Below are 16,774 nucleotides of genomic sequence, written 5' to 3' on the forward strand. Positions count from 1 at the left end.
CGCTTGTTTTGTTTAGCGAGCTGCTTGTTTTCCAGCAGGCGGAGCCCGTATGCAGTGAGCGGGTCCCTCTTCCCTTTTCGTATCTCTAAGCAGAAGGGCCTCCCTTTCCCTCCGGCCCCAAAACTCCAGCTCCCGGCAAGCATTTCGCCCGCGGGGCTTCCCGATTGGTCAGGCGGGCGGGCGGGCGCGGCGAAAGGGCGAGGGCCGGCCAATCGGCGCTTCCCGGCGTGCGTTGCGAGGGGCGCTGAGGAGAGTCCGGCGGCGAAGACGTGGCCGCTCCTGGTCCCGGAGGCGAAGGCGAGGAGGCGCAGCGATGGCGGCGGCGGCGGCGACCCAGGGCGAGGCCGACGAGCTCTTCGACGTCAGGAACAACTTCTACATCGGCGCCTCGCAGGCGGCCATTAACGAAGCGCAGCGAGTCAAGGTCACAGAATAATAATCATAATAATAATTTTTTATTTATACCCCGCCCTTCCCGGTTCAGAAAACCAGGCTCAGGGCGGCAAACAACAAATTTAAAGCACTTAATTGATGCAACAAAAAACAGCATACAATACAGTATAAAACGTGAATAACAATAAATTCAGAATTCAAAAATCAATTTAGGGGGAAAATCCATCAAATAAACATTAGATGTTTATTTAGCCAGGGCTAGCTGGCTAAATTAGTCCTATTTGGGCCTGTGAGGAGACCAGGGGAGAATTAGCTGTGGGGTCTCAGAGCGGGTAATGTTCATAAAAAGGGGAGAGGGAGGAAGGAAGGGGAATTAAAGATCAGGCTAAGTTCAAATTGAAAGCCAGGCGGAATAGCTCTGTCTTACAGGCCCTGCAGAAGGAGGTTAAATCCTGCAGGGCCCTGGGGGAGGATAGTCTGACTTCCTTAGGGCCCGGGACGTCTAAACAATGGTTATTCATCGACCTTAAGGTCCTCTGCAGGGCAGACCAGGAGAGGCAGTCCCCATAAATACGAGAAGATCCAGAGATGCTGATGTCTGTGGGGATTGATTGCGCCTCCCCAGTGGAAAGAGTCCATAATCAGCCCAAGCCCATAATCAGAACAACAACAACCATTATACCCTGGGTTGCCCCAGCCACTCTGGGCAGCCTCCAACGTATACAGGAACATAATGAAACGTTACACATAAAAAACCTTCCCTTCAGGTGTCTTCAAAAGGTTGTACAGTTACGTATCTCCTTGGTTCGGGGGTCGCAGAACTCCAGACCCTCCAATGACAATGGGGCATCCTAAGGGAAAGTGGGACATTCCAGGATCAATCAGAAACTGGGATGACTTCTGTAAATCCGAGACTGTCCCGCCAAACATATCCTTGAAGCTTCCTGGGAGATAGGACAGGCGAAAGGAGTGAGATAGAGGATGGCATGTCAACAGCCTGCCAAAGGCCTTTTTGTCAAGGGAACGGTGATCAAAATGTGACATTTCTGCTCATATCCTGCTTGAAGCTTTGGGACATCTGCTTGGCCCAAGCATGGTGGACTAGATGCCCACCCACCCCTGGCCTGAACCAACTGGTTTTTACATTTCTTATGTTTCTATGAGACTTTCTTTACAGCTTCCTCTTCTAGGTTTCCTCCCACTCCTGCCCTTCAACTCTGCAAATGATTCTACTTCCCCCCTCTTGTTTCTTCAGCCCTCCAGTCCTGACAAAGAGATGGAAAGGGATATCTTCCTGTATCGTGCCTACATTGCCCAGGTGAGGCTTCTGAAAAAAAGGACAGTTTGCCTGCTTCCAGGTTTGCCCAATGCGTGGGTTGAGTTTTGAAATTCCATGTGTGTTTTTTTATAACACCTTGAAAGCAACTGTCTCAGAAACAGCCATGCCTTCTATCTTTCCAAATTCACTTTTGAGACTTCCCATTTCTCCTTTTGTACAGCGAAAATATGGAGTGGTGTTGGATGAAATCAAGCCCAGCTCACCTCCGGAACTCCAAGCTGTGCGGATGTTTGCAGAATACCTTTCTAACGAGAGCCAAAGGTGGGTCTGGGTGCCCAGACACAGCAGCCTTTCTCCTGGAAAATCAAATTCCTAGGAATGGTGATGGGATTCAAGCATAATATCCAGATTTTAAAATTGCAGCGCACTCTGGATGACAGGTTGACCCTTAGGGAGAGCCTATAGCAAAAGGGGCGCAACCACTGAAAAGTCCCTGCCTTGTGTGGTCCCCTCAGATGAGGTGCATGCAGTGGTAGAAACTCAGATGTATAAGTTAATTGCAAAATGGCACCTTAAACCTGGGTTATGGTCACCACAACAAAATGTCTAGGTGTCATTTTCCCCCCCAGTGAAATTTTTATTATTAATCATTTCATTTCTATACCTCTTTATATTTTGGGGGGGAAACTCTTCAAAGTGGTTTATAGTGCATTAAAACATCAAATAAAACAGTACAGATTAAAACAAATTCAAGCTTCAATGAAAAGATTTCAGATCTTTCCCTAAGTGACATTCTGCCCCATTTTTATTTGCCTACTTAATTTATAGAGCTGCCCCATAGCAGAAGGATTCTAGGAAGCTAGTGGGGTGTAGTGGTGAGAGTGTCAGACTAGGACAGGGGTCGGCAACCTGCGGACCATGGGCGACAAGTGGCCCACGGGGGTCGTTTAAACGGCCCACGAGCCATCCCCGAACCAAGCCACCTGCTCAGTGAGTCCCTGTGCGCTGCACTAAACCGGTGCAGCACGGAGCAGGACTCGCTTCTGCAGCGCTGGAAATTGAGTCTGCACATGTGCAGACGTGATCCAGCCCACGGAGTGATCTCTGTGGGAGTGAACCAGCCCAGGTGAGGTAAACCTTGCCGGCCCTGGACCTGGGAGATCAGGGTTCAAATCCCCACTCAGTCATGGAGCTTTCTGGATGACCTTGTGAGTCAGTCACAGCCTCTGTGTTGTTGTAGGGATTAGCTGAGGAGGGGTGTTGGTGAACAATGGACCCCTTGGATAAAAAGGTAGGAGATAAATGCAATGAATAAGCTCTTCTGCTTACTTGCTTAAGAAAGCTGGAGGGGCCAGCCAGATGGAGAACTCCATGTGGTCACAGCTGGCCTTGTGCCGCTTGGGGAATTTCTAGCACTAGGCGTTTAGCAAGGGGCCTGTGAAAAGGACTGCAGGATCCAGGGATCATGTGGGGAGAGGCATTCGCAGGTGTGCTTGCAAATGGTGGTTTTTGCCATTAACTGTGGTCTTCAAAGCCACCCTGGGGCAACTCCCAGGTGAGAGCTGGGAGTGGAGGGGTCTGGGCTGCTTCCATTTCCTGATGCTTACTTTAGTGGCATTCCTCTCTCTCCCCACCCTGGGCCCTGTGTCAAAAGAGATGCGATTGTGGCTGAACTGGATAAGAAGATGGCTAAGAGCATTGACGTCACTCACAACACTTTCCTTCTTATGGCGGCCTCAGTCTACTTCCACGACCAGAACCTGGACGCAGCATTGCGGACCTTGCACCAGGGGGACAGCTTAGAGGGGTGAGTGGAATTGAGTTGTGGTGGTGGCGGCTTTCTTTCTTGGCTTATAGCACAAACCTGAACTGTGCCAGCTGACCTTTATAAGAACAAGTGTTGACGAATTGGTGCCTGAGTTTGATTTCCCCCTCTTCCTTCCCTGTGCCTTTTTCCTTGTGTGTGTGTGTATCTTTTTAGATTGTAAGCCTCTGGGCCCAGAGCACCTTGTTTCAAATGAATGCATGTCAGCCGCTCTGTGGGAGCCTTTTTGGTTGAAGAGCCCAGTACAAACGGTCAAAACAAAACTGTGGCCGGGGCTTCTCCAGGAGAGTGGCTCCTTCCATATTTCGAGGAACTGATAGCCAACCACGTTCAAAGAGTTGCACTGAGTTGACTAATGCTTGCTCTGCTTGGAGTAGATGCACTGAACTGAGTGCACATGGCTAAGATAGGCCTTCTAGTTTCAGTGGGGCTACTCTTGAGTAGGTATTGCTCAGGACTGCAATACCTCAAGGACCACCTCTTTCCATATGAACCTACCTGGACCCTGAGATCATCTTCGGAGGCCTTCCTTCATGTGCCTCCACCACGAGGGGGCTGGAGGGTGGTAACATGAGACCGAGCTTTTTCTGCAGTGGCTCCTTGTCTGTGGAATGCTCTCCCTAGAGATACTCAGCTGGCACCTTCATTATTCACCTTTAGGTGCCAGGCAAAAACCTTCTTCTTCAACCAGGCCTTTGGCTGAACGCCCTTTTAAAATGTCATGGGAGGGGGGGATTATTTTTGCTATGTATTTTGTGTTTTTATATTGTGTTTTTATGTTGAGAACCACCCTGAGACTTGCTGGTGTAGGGCGGTACACAAATTTAATTAATAACACTGATACTAATAGCAAATTTGGACTAACATACAGCTCATTGAAATTAATTGAACTAAGTTAGGTTCTATTTGCACTGAACATTTAAAGCATTATCTTTTAAACTGCAAATAATACCAGGAACTGTAGTTTTCTAAAGCTGCTGAGAGTTAAGAGAGTTCTAATTACTGGAATGTTTTAGCAACCAATCCTTCTTCCCTGGGAACTGTAGCTCTGGGAGAGGATTTGGGGTTTCTCCTAACAGCTCTTGGCATCCTAATCAAACTACAGTGGTACCTCAGGTTGAGTACTTAATTCATTCCGGAGGTCCGTACTTAACCTGAAACTGTTCTTAACCTGAAGCACCACTTTAGCTAATGGGGCCTCCTGCTGCCGCTGCGCCGCCGCTGCACGATTTCTGTTCTCATCCTGAAGCAAAGTTCTTAACCTGAAGCACTATTTCTGGGTTAGCGGAGTCTGTAACCTGAAGCGTTTGTAACCCAAGGTACCGCTGTACAGTTCCCAGGATTCTTTGGGCACTAAGCCCACAAGTCTTTCAGACGTTAAGAACTTGGCTCTTGTCTGACCCAAGGTCCACAGGCAGCAAACTCACAGGTGCAAGTTCCTAAAACTCTCCTTTCTCTTGTTCCCTCTAGCATGGCAATGACTATTCAGATCCTTCTGAAACTGGATCGCCTGGATCTGGCCCGGTAAGTTTCCCCAGAACCGGAGTCGCTTTTGGCACCAGCCGGCTTCTGTCTGTCCGTCCGTCCATTCCCTCGTCCACCTCCTCCTGCATGTGCGGTGCAATGCGTAACCAGCCACAGAATGCTTGGCTGTGTCACGCATAAGCGAGTTCCAGTTTGGAGCCACATGATTGGAGGCCTCTGCCCTCAGCAGGTCTACTCTGAGCAGCAGCACCTTCAGGTACACTGGGCTGAGGCCATTTAGGGCTTTAAAGGTCAGCACCAACACTTTGAATTGTGCTCAGAAAGTACTGGGAGCCAATGAAGATCCTTTAGGACCGGGGTTATATGGTCCCTGTCACCAGTCTAGCTGTTGCATTTTGGATTTGTTGTTGTTTCCAAGTCACCTTCAAAGGTAGCCCCATGGAGAGCGCATGGCAGTAGTCCAAGCAGGAAATAACCACTCTGGCGAGACAGGGAGTAGACAGGCGGAGTCTCAGCCGGTGTACCAGCTGCAAGACATCTGCCCTGGGCCATCCCTAACCATTGGGGAAGGACTATAACTCAGCTGCAGAGCCTTGGTCCGAAGGTCCCAGCTTCAGTCCTCATCGGCATCTCCAGGCTGGGAGAGTCTCTGCTGGTCAGTGTAGACCAGGGGTCAGCAAAAATTTTTAGCCGCGGGCTGGTCCACAGTCCCTCAGACCTTGTGACGGGCCAGAGAAGCGGCACTGAGGGGGGAGCTGGAAGAAGAGCCGAGGGGGGCAAGTAGTCCTCCTCCCCAGCCCCAGCTGCTGCGTTTACCTTCCCTGGGGCTGCTGCTGCTGCTGCTGCTTCTTGTGGGTAGGCAGAGCGAGCTGGTCTGCTCTGTTCTCTGGCCCACAGGAGCAGCAGGGCGGCAGTAGCGGAGGGAAGATGAGCGGTGCAAAAGGACTGGCTCCAGAGAGGGGCTGCAAAAATGGCTGTCAGCCAGCTCAGCCCAGCCCCCTTCCTCCTCTAGGCAGGGCGGGGAGAAGCCAGGAGGAGGGAGGGAGGAGGCGGCACCATGGGGTGTGGGGGGGGGAATGGAATGGCTCAGGGGAAAAAATTGTGCAGTCCAAACGAACAGAATCCCCACATTGATCCACAGACAGTTCGCGGGCTGGATCCTGAAGGCAATTGGGCCTGATCCGGCCCGCGGGCCTTAGTTTGCCGACCCCTGCTGTAGACAGTCCTGAGCTTCATGGATTAAATCGTCTGGTTCAGGATAAGGCAGCTTCCTATGTTTAAATCATCTTTTTTGCTGTGGACCATGAGGACTAGAATCTTCGAGTGTCTTTATGGGAAAGAACATGGCTGAGTGTTACAGAACCTGTGTTGCCTGCAGAAGTCCCAGGTTCCATCTCCAGTAACATTCTCTCTCTCCCTCCAGGAAGGAGCTGAAGAAGATGCAGGAGCAAGACGAAGACGCGACTCTGACCCAGCTGGCGACGGCTTGGGTGAATCTCGCCCTGGTGGGTACCATATCGTGCATTCCTGTGTCAAGGGTGAAGCCACGTCATTCTGTCATTTTTTTATTAAAACACCGGGAGATGGACATGGCCTAGCAGCCCCCTCCCCCCAAAAAGGCTTCAGGATAGGGAATGGAGTTTGCAGTGTTTTGGACTATTTAGTTCAGAGAAAAGGTGAGAAAGATGGCCTGGCAGAAGGGCACAAAATTACACATGGCATGAAAACCGTGGAGAGTGGAAGGTTTTCCTCCCTCTCTCATAACGCCAGAACTTGTGGTCATCCAGCAAAGCTGAACGTTGGAAGATCCAGGACAGACAAGAGGAAGTACCATAGTTAACCTGTGGTACTCCCTGCCACAAGAGGTAGTGATCACCACCAACCTAGACGGCATTGAAAGAGGATTGGACAAATTCATGGAGGGGAGAGCTAGTGATGGTTCCTAGCCAGGGTGGCTCTGCTCTTCTTCCATGGCTGGAGTCAGTCGTGTGTCCAGTTGCTGGAAACCCCAGAGAGGGACGGTGCTCTTGTGATCTGGTCCTGCTTGCAGGTTTCCCATTTGGAGCATCCGGTTGGCTGCTGTGAGAATAGGGCGCTGGGCTCGGTGGGCCGTTCTCCTGTTCTTCGCCATGGCTAGGGAGCATCATGCCCAGGGGAAAAACAATGCTGTCCAGGGATGTAAAGACTGCGGAGAGAATAATTGGGTGCACTCTTCCCACCTTGGATCAAATCTATGCTTCCAGGTGTCATAAGAAAGCTGCAGAGATGGCGCAGGATAGTGCGCACCCCGGAAATGATCTCTTTCAGCTTCTGCCTTCTGGAAGAAGGTCCAGGGTTATAAAGACCAGGACTAGCTGCCTGAGAAACAGTTTCTATCCAAATGCGATTTTGGTTTTAAACACAGTGTAAGGTAGTCTCTATGGGAGTATATTGTATTTTTAAAATGGGGTATCACCGTTTGTAGGGGGCTAACCAGGCTGGGATAGCTGGGATAGCAGGCTTGTTGGTTTTTGAATTTCTGGTGTAGATTTCTTCAGTTTCATTGTTCTGTATGGGACAACGACAATAAAGATTATCGTATCGTAGAGGCCACATGTAGCCCTCCAGGCCTATCCCCTGGCCCTGCTTTGCACCATCCTTGGAAGGTTTTGTTTATTTTATTTATGAAGGGTTATTGTTTTGTTGTTTCGGTTAAATTATTTACTTGTGTTTTATTCTGTGAATGGCCCTGCAATCTTTTGATGAAGGGCGGTATGTAAGTATACTAAACAGAAATAGTGGAAAAAATTGCTTGGCTGGAAATGTGTCATCTGAACCCTTGCTGGACAGAGTGAGGGGCATGTCTAGGAATGTGCCTGCCTTGCTCCACCCACTTTAACCTTTAGCCCCGCCCACCACCGGCCCAGGCAGGGGAAGCAGCCCTCTGGCTGGAGAAAGGCTTGAGGTGGCCTCTCCACTTGTGACTCTCTCTCTGCAGGGCGGCGAGAAGTTGCAGGACGCCTATTACATCTTCCAGGAGATGTCTGAGAAGTGGTCGCCCACCCTCTTGCTCCTCAACGGCCAGGCCGCTTGCTACATGGGCCAGGGCAAGTGGGATGATGCCGAGGGGGTTCTCCAGGAGGCTCTGGACAAGGTGAGGGACCCCCCTGCCCGCCAAGAGCCTCTGAGATCCCCACCTGGGAGGCGGTCAGTGCAGCAGCAGCTGTTCCCCATTGGAACTGGTAGGGTGGGAGCCAGGGAGCCCCAACGGCTGATGTGGCCAACCAGAGGCAGAGGCGACGCATTCCAGTTTTGGTCATGTCCTCTGCTCAGTGAGGACTAGAACATTGGGACTTACGAGGTTGTCTCACCCCGTCAGCAGAGCTGCCCCTGTTACAGGTGCTACATAACACCTGCTCCACATTCAGGGTGGCAGCTCCTAAACTTTGGAACTCCCTTCCAATTGAATTCAGGCAGAGAGACTCAGCCCCGTGTGGATTGCACCTGGCATCTTCTGCGGCCCAAGCAGGTTTAGTGCCACCAGCTCAGGGGCTAGAGGAATTAATCAGCTGGCCTGGTGATGAGGTGTCCTCCCTTGTTAGAATCGCAGAATGGAAATAACCCCCCCCCCAAGGGTCATCCAGTCCAAGCTCTGCAATGCAGGAATCTCGGCTAAAGCCCCCCCCCCCGGCCCCACAGGTGGCCTGCCAATCTCTGCTTAAAAACCTCCCAGGAAGGAGAGTCTGCCACGCTCTGAGGGAGTTGAGCAGCTCTTACCCTCAGAAAGTTGAGTCGGAAACTCCTTTCTTGCGATTTGAATCCCTCAGTTCAGGTCCTGCCCTCTGAAGCAGCAGAAGACAAGCGGCTCCCTCTCCTTTAGCGTTGACTTCTCCTCCTTTCCTACAGGACAGCAGCCATCCTGAAACCCTGATCAACTTTGTCGTCCTCTCGCAGCACTTGGGGAAGCCTCCAGAGGTGAGGGCCACCCCCTCTTTTTTTAGGCCTGGCGGGGGGAGGGGGTCTCTGCAACCCACTAGACTCTAACTCCCAGCATCCCGGCAGCAGTCGGGAGTCCAGCCGCACCAGGAGGGGGGCAGATTCTGCCCTTCCATATCTGGAAACTAGCCTTCCCTCTGCCTGTTTCTCGCTTCATGGTTCCTTCTCTGTTTCCCACCTGCTCCAAAATCTGTGCTTCCTTTTCTTTCCAACTACAATCTGGGGTGGGGGAGACATTTGCACCAAGCGAAGCTTTCCAGCTGAGACCTTAGTGGGATTTCTTTTCTTTAAGACCTTAACATTAAAAAGCATACAAAGTGAGAAGCTTCTGTCCCCAGCTCCTTGCCTTCTTCCCTCTCCACTGCCCTTCATCTAGGAAAATCAGTGCCCATCTCTACTCCTCCATCCCTTTTTAAGGATATTCCCCTCCCCTAAATTTTTGCTTGCGTTAATCTGGATTTCCTACACTTACTGGAAAAAGACCAGAGGGTATTCTTTGGTTTTATGTTGGTGCTTATTATTATTATTATTACTATTTTATTCTTATTCTTATTTTTTTATTTTTTTTTTATTTCATGAAATGATTGTGGAAAAACCTCAAAGTGATTTATAAAATGGGAAACTTCTAGTTGCTTGTTACTCAAAGCTCTCCAAGCGACCTGCAGCGGATTTACAGAAACATGCATTAGAATCATAGAATCATAGAATCATAGAGTTGGAAGAGACCACAAGGGCCATCGAGTCCAACCCCCTGCCAAACAGGAAACACCATCAGAGCACTCCTGACATATGGTTGTCAAGCCTCTGCTTAAAGACCTCCAAAGTAGGAGACTCCACCACACTCCTTGGCAGCAAATTCCACTGTCAAACAGCTCTTACTGTCAGGAAGTTCTTCCTAATGTTTAGGTGGAATCTTCTTTCTTGTAGTTTGGATCCATTGCTCCGTGTCCGCTTTTCTGGAGCAGCAGAAAACAACCTTTCTCCCTCCTCTATGTGACATCCTTTTATATATTTGAACATGGCTATCATATCACCCCTTAACCTCCTCTTCTCCAGGCTAAACATGCCCAGCTCCCTTAGCCGTTCCTCATAAGGCATCGTTTCCAGGCCTTTGACCATTTTGGTTGCCCTCCTCTGGACACGTTCCAGTTTGTCAGTGTCCTTCTTGAATTGTGGTGCCCAGAACTGGACACAGTACTCCAGGTGAGGTCTGACCAGAGCAGAATACAGTGGCACTATTACTTCCCTTGATCTAGATGCTATACTCCTATTGATGAGGCCCAGAATTGCATTGGCTTTTTTAGCTGCCGCGTCACACTGTTGGCTCATGTCAAGTTTGTGGTCAACCAAGACTCCTAGATCCTTTTCACATGTACTGCTCTCAAGCCAGGTGTCACCCATCTTGTATTTGTGCCTCTCATTTTTTTTGCCCAAGTGCAATACTTTACATTTCTCCCTGTTAAAATTCATCTTGTTTGTTTTGGCCCAGTTCTCTAATCTGTCAAGGTCGTTTTGAAGTGTGATCCTGTCCTCTGGGGTGTTAGCCACCCCTCCCAGTTTGGTGTCATCTGCAAATTTGATCAGGATGCCCTTGAGTCCATCATCCAAGTCGTTGATAAAGATGTTGAATAAGACCGGGCCCAAGGCAGAACCCTGTGGCACCCCACTAGTCACTCTTCTCCAGGATGAAGAGGAACCATTGATGAGCACCCTTTGGGTTCGGTCAGTCAGCCAGTTACAAATCCACTGAGTGGTAGCATAGTCAAGACCGCATTTTACCAGCTTCTTTACAAGAATATCATGGGGCACCTTGTCAAATGCCTTGCTGAAATCAAGGTAGGCTACATCCACTGCGTTCCCTTCATCTACCAGGCTTGTAATTCTGTCAAAAAACGAGATCAGGTTAGTCTGACATGACTTATTTTTCAGAAATCCATGCTGACTATTGGTGATCACAGCATTCCTTTCTAGGTGCTCACAGACTGTTTGCTTAATGATCTGCTCCAGAATCTTCCCTGGTATTGATGTCAGACTGACTGGGCGGTAATTATTTGGGTCCTCTCTTTTCCCCTTTTTGAAAATAGGGACAACATTTGCCCTCCTCCGGTCTGCCGGGACTTCGCCTGTTCTCCAGGAATTCTCAAAGATGACTGCCAGTGGTTCTGAGATCACATCTGCCAGTTCTTTTAATACTCTTGCATGCAGTTCATCTGGCCCTGGAGACTTGAATACATCTAAACTAGCCAAGTATTCTTGTACTATCTCCTTAGTTATTCTGGGCTGTGTTTCCTTTGCTGAATCATTTGCTCCAAATTCTTCAGGTCGGGCATTGTTTTCTTTATCGGAGAAGACTGAGGCAAAGAAGGCATTGAGGAGTTCAGCCCTTTCTGTGTCCCCTGTTTGCATTTCACCATCTTCTCCTCTGAGTGACCCCACTGTTTCTTTGTTCTTCCTTTTGCTACGAACATACCCATAAAAGCCTTTTTTGTTGCTTTTAACCTCTCTAGCAAGCCTGAGTTCATTCTGTGCTTTAGCTTTTCTGACTTTGTGTCTACACGTGCTGGCTATTTGTTTGAATTCCTCTTTGGTGGTTTCCCCCCTTTTCCATTTTTTGTACACATCCTTTTTTAATCTTAACTCAGTTAAAAGTTCTTTAGATAGCCACCCTGGCTTCTTTAGGCACCTTCCATGTTTCCGTCTCATTGGTATTGCCTGAAGTTGTGCTTTTACTATCTCCCTCTTAACAAACTCCCAGCCATCATGAACTCCCTTTCCTTTTAGTATTACTGTCCATGGGATCTCACCCAGCACTTCCCTAAGTTTTATGAAGTCGGCTTTCTTAAAGTCAAGAAATTGAGTCCTAGTATGCTTGGCTGCTCCTTTCCGCTGTATAGTAAACTTCAGAAGAGCATGATCACTCGCGCCTAATGATCCATCCACTTCTACCCCACTAACCAGCTCATCAACATTGGTTAGGACCAGATCTAAAATGGCTGTTCCTCTTGTTGCTTCTCCCACTTTCTGGACAATGAAGTTGTCTGCAAGGCCAGTGAGGAATCTGTTTGACCTTATGCTCTTGGCTGAGTTTGACATCCAACAAATATCCGGGTAATTGAAGTCCCCCATTACTACTATCTCCCTTCCTTTTGCATGCTTGGCCATCTGTTCCAGGAAAGCATCATCTATGTCCTCCGTTTGGCTTGGCGATCTATAGTAAACTCCCACAATGAGGTCTCTGTTATTCTTCTCTCCCTTAATTTTGACCCAAATGCTCTCACTTTGGCTTTGAGGTTCTAAATCTTGGATCTCTTCACAGGTATACACATCCCTGACATATAACGCCACTCCTCCTCCTTTCTTGTCTGGTCTGTTTCTCCGAAATAGATTGTATCCCCCCATTATTACATTCCAATCGTGGGACTTATCCCACCAGGTTTCAGTGATGCCTATTATGTCATATTTAGTTTGCTGTACCAAGAGCTCAAGCTCATCTTGTTTATTTCCCATGCTTTGCGTATTAGTGTACAGACATTGAAGTCCATTAATCATTCCCCAGTGTCTCTTATTTAAGGATTTTTTCCTCCCACCACTAGGTCTGCGTGCTGTTTGCTCCATTTGGTCTATGACATTTGGATGATCATCTTCATCAATTGATAGACTCCTACCTTCAGGAGCACTGTCTCCCTCCCCCACATTAGTCAGTTTAAAGCCCTCCTGATGAGGTTTCTGAGATTTTTGGCAAAAACATTTCTCCCAACCGTTGTGAGGTGCAGCCCATCGCTTGCCAGAAGTCCATCTTCAAGAAACTGCAGTCCATGATCTAAGAATCCAAACCGTTCCTGTTTACACCATTTGCGAAGCCAGCTGTTCACTTCCACTATTTTTCCCTCTCTCCCTGGGCCACGTCGTTCAACTGGGAGGACAGATGAGATGACAATTTGTGCATTTAATTGCTTCAATTTCCTGCCCAGAGCCTCGTAGTCTCTTTTGATCTTCTGGAGGCTATTGCTTGCAGTGTCGTTGGTTCCCACATGAACCAAGAGGAAGGGGTATTTGTCAGTGGGTTTTATGATTCCTTGCAGTCGTTCAGTTACATCTTGGATCTTAGCCCCGGGGAGACAGCACACTTCCCGAGACATCTTGTCAGGCCCACAGATCACTGCTTCTGTTCCCCTCAGTAGGGAATCCCCTATCACCACTACACGCCTCCTCTTAGGTTTGGTCGGGGTTCTTCCATGAGCTGTCCGTTCCAAGGTCGCCTGCACATTCCCTGAGGACTGACTTTGCTGCTCGTCTTCATATACCTGATCGACTGAAATGAGGGAGAGATCCTCAAATGGAGTCTGCTCTTCGTCTTCCATGCTAGGGGAGAGGACCTCAAAGCGATTGTGTATTTCTAAACTATCAGAACGAACCCTGGGCCTCCTACTTCTTTGAGTCACGTTTCTCCATATATCTGGCTCCTGTGTTGATGAACTAGCCTCCTTCTCAGGGGAGTCCCCTGTCTCCTCCTTGGTGGAGACGGTGTGCTCTGTTGCTTCCAAGAAGAGCTCCAGATCTCTAATTCTTTGGAGCGTAGCTACACGTTCCTCCAGTTGCTGGACTTTGTCTTTTAAGAGGGCAATCAACGTGCAATTGCTGCAGGTAAAGCTGCCTGCAACCTTTGGCAAGATGGCAAACATTGCGCAGGAACCGCAGGCGACTGCAGCTGTTCCCTTCCCCTCCATCTTGAGAACGTCGTTGGGGTGGCTACAGCGGTCCTCCATCATAAAAAGCGTGAAGACAGGACAAATAACTCCCCCCACAAAAAAACCTAGGTCTCCCCCAACAAACGTTTGAGACTAGCGCCCCTAAATCTAAAAGATGGATCAAACTTCTTCAACTGCTGCCCTGCTACCTCTGATAAGCTCCTCCCACAGCTAATCACCTTCCTCAACAGAAACCCTGCCCCCTCTGACCTTTGCACAGGGAGAACAGCTAATCAGCCACAAAGAAACACACACACACAAGAAAACCCTTTTGGCTCCTTCTTCAACTGCTGCCCTGCTAGGTCTGATGATTTTAGATTAGATTTTAAAGAACACATTTTTTATATTAAAAAACTTAAAACATAGTTACATAATAAATAACACTCTTTCCTTCAGAGGGTGGATTTGCTTCTGAGTAGGATGCAGCTTCTGTCCAGCTCTTAAATTTTCACAAGCATCAATAAAGTAATTCATGCAAAGTGTCATTCCATGGTGTTCCTGGTGCGTGAAAGCCATGCTCCGTGGATTCTGCATGTTGAATAAAATGCAACCATGGCGCTCCTCATCCCCCTACGATGTTCATGCCTCAAGGCGGTTAATTTGTCCATGAGCATCAAGCCCCAGGCATGTGAGACCTGAGCTTCAAAAAAGATCTCTGCTGAGGGATCTCCACTGTCTGGCGATGACTAGCTTTGCAGCTGTTCTCAGGTGCATGATTAAATCTTTCTTTGTTAAGCTGTGAAACTCTGGAGAGGTGTGTAGCTCTACCTTTGGGTCCATAGGGACAATTTGCTCCGTAACTGTAACAGCAGCAGGAATTTCTGCCAGCCCCCAAAGAGCAAAATGTCACAATCCCATCCCATGGAAAGCTCCCCACCTGGGCCATGTTCTCCCCTCCCGACGACCCCTTTACTCTCCCTTTGTCTGACCCTCCGTCTTCTTCCTCCCTTTGAGGTCACCAACCGTTACCTGTCGCAGCTGAAAGATGCCCACCGACACCACCCCTTTATCAAGGAACACCAGACCAAGGTAAGAGGACCGTCTCTTCTGTTCACCCAGCCCGGGGTGGGTTGGGCTGGGGATCATAGAACTGTAGAGTTGGAAGGGACCCCGAGGGTCATCCAGTCCAACCCCTTGCAGTGCAGGAACCTCAGCTAAAGCCTCCATGACATGTGGCCATCCAAGGACAGCCCAGGGTTTCCTCAACTTGCTTCTCCAGCTGTTGTTGGACTACAACTCCCACCATCCCTATTTAGCCAGCCTAGTGGCCAGGGATGATGGGAACTGTAGTCCGGAAACAGCTGGGGACCCAAGTTGGGGAAACACTGTCTTGGACCTACCAGAAGTTGACTTGCCCCCCGTGAGAGCAGTGGGTGGGCAGGTCATTAGAGATCAGGCCTAACAGAAAAGCCTCTGGCTTTTTGATAAACAAAATCTTAAATAGTTTTTTCAGCTCCTCATATACCTCGTTCCAAAATTCCCAGAGATAAGAAAAATGTATTCCTTACGCAACAGCAGCAGCCAGAATATTGATCGCAAAGAATTGGAAGGGGGAGAAAATGCCATCATTATTAGAATGGCGAAGCAAGCGCTGTGAGTTTGTGGAAATGGCAAAATTGACAGCAATCATTAGAGGCCGTTCAAATCAGAGAATAATTAAAGAGTGGGAGGAGTGAAGGAATACATGAAAAAATATGGTTCCGGAACTGGAATATTAATAGATAATGTGTAAAGCGTGCAGGGGTAAGCAAGGAAATAAAAAAAGAATCAATTGAATAATAATTAAACTACAACAACACAACAAGATGGAAGAAGTTAAAAAAATATTGAGATCACACATGGGTGAAGGGGAGTGGGGGGTATAGGGGAATTTATAAAAAAAATTCTAATATAATATTTCTAATTGCGTTGCATTTATATATAGCAAAGGGAAGTCTATAGCAATTAGGTGTGTTTTAATCTAGTCAACTATGTAATAGGCTTATGTTACGAAACAAATATGGATTTTGAACTTGATGTTTGTAATTCTTTTTTGGTTCTGGAATAAAGTTAGAGAGAGAGAGAGAGAGCGCGCGCGAGAGCGCAGTGGGTGGGCAGGGGCCCCCTTCACACATTCATCGCGGGAGACTTGATTCCCTGCAGGGCATAAACTGTGGAACTCCCTCCGGCCGGAGGCAGCAACAGCCACCAACCTGGATGGCTTCAAAGAGGATTAGACAAATTCATTGATGGCCACGATCCACAATGGCCTGGCTCTGCCTCGACGGTGGGAGGCAGCCGTGCTCCTGGATCCCCGTAGCTGGAAGCTGCGGGAGTGGAGAGTTGCTCTTGTGCTCTCGTCCTACTGGCAGATTTCTGGTTTGGGTGTGGTTCACGCAGAGAGGCGAGCGACAGGCTCCTCTTTCGTGTCAGGCAATTCTGCTACCATGGAGGTGAAAATTCTGGCCCAAGCAGAGACTGATTGAGAATGCCGGAAGGATAGATCATGCAGAGACGCAACAGGCACGATGTTTTTTTTGGGGGGGGAGGGGTGTTCTCTGGAGCCTTGAACAACTTACTTCTCCCAATGCACTGTGCATGATCACTGCACAAATGGCACACTGTTGTCAGGTCCACGGCCATCTGTCAAGGATGCTTTAGCTCAGAATCCTGCCTAGCAGGAGATTGGACTAGGTGAACCTCGGGGTCCCTTCCAGCTCTACATTTCTACGATTCTGGGTCTGTTTCAATCAAGGTTTCGTCCCCTTGTAATTCACACTCTTCTTCTGCTTCGTCTGTCTCTTTGCCTTGAAGGAGAATGACTTTGACCGCCTGGCTTTGCAGTACGCACCCAGCGCCTAGACTGGCCGGGTGCAAGGAAGCTCCGGATGGCAATGTCTTGCAGAGCAGGATTCTGTGTGCCAGGACAGCGCTTCTCCCGTACAGGTGAAACCTGAAGCCGGTCCTCCCCACACTGGTCCGCCATGGGGCAGCATCGAAACCCCCATTTTTTGCCCTGTGCAATGCAGAAAAGAGATTTCTGCAGACTGTAGTTCGAAACATTCCCAATAAAACCTCTGCTAGATTTAA

General features: G+C 48.8%; 1 protein-coding gene across 1 annotated transcript; it reads left to right on the plus strand.

The window, feature by feature from the left end:
* Positions 1-175: 175 nt before the first annotated feature.
* COPE (COPI coat complex subunit epsilon) lies at positions 176-16,774 on the plus strand. Its single transcript, XM_083484137.1, has 10 exons — positions 176-424; positions 1,649-1,711; positions 1,893-1,993; positions 3,327-3,479; positions 4,968-5,021; positions 6,406-6,487; positions 7,960-8,115; positions 8,868-8,936; positions 14,660-14,734; positions 16,499-16,774. Exons 1-10 carry the CDS (start codon positions 314-316, stop codon positions 16,544-16,546), a joined length of 912 nt encoding a protein of 303 aa, XP_083340263.1. The 5' UTR covers positions 176-313; the 3' UTR covers positions 16,547-16,774.

Source organism: Podarcis liolepis (assembly GCF_965112155.1).
Source record: "Podarcis liolepis genome assembly, chromosome: 18".
In the NCBI taxonomy this organism is placed as follows: domain Eukaryota; kingdom Metazoa; phylum Chordata; class Lepidosauria; order Squamata; family Lacertidae; genus Podarcis; species Podarcis liolepis.

Coding starts and splice junctions, on each gene's coding strand:
- COPE (XM_083484137.1), top strand. CDS start 314: ATGGCGGCGGCGGCGGCGACCCAGGGCGAGGCCGACGAGCTCTTCGAC. Junction 3,480..4,967: donor CAGGGGGACAGCTTAGAGGG/GTGAGTGGAATT, acceptor TGTTCCCTCTAG/CATGGCAATGACTATTCAGA. Junction 14,735..16,498: donor TCAAGGAACACCAGACCAAG/GTAAGAGGACCG, acceptor TTTGCCTTGAAG/GAGAATGACTTTGACCGCCT.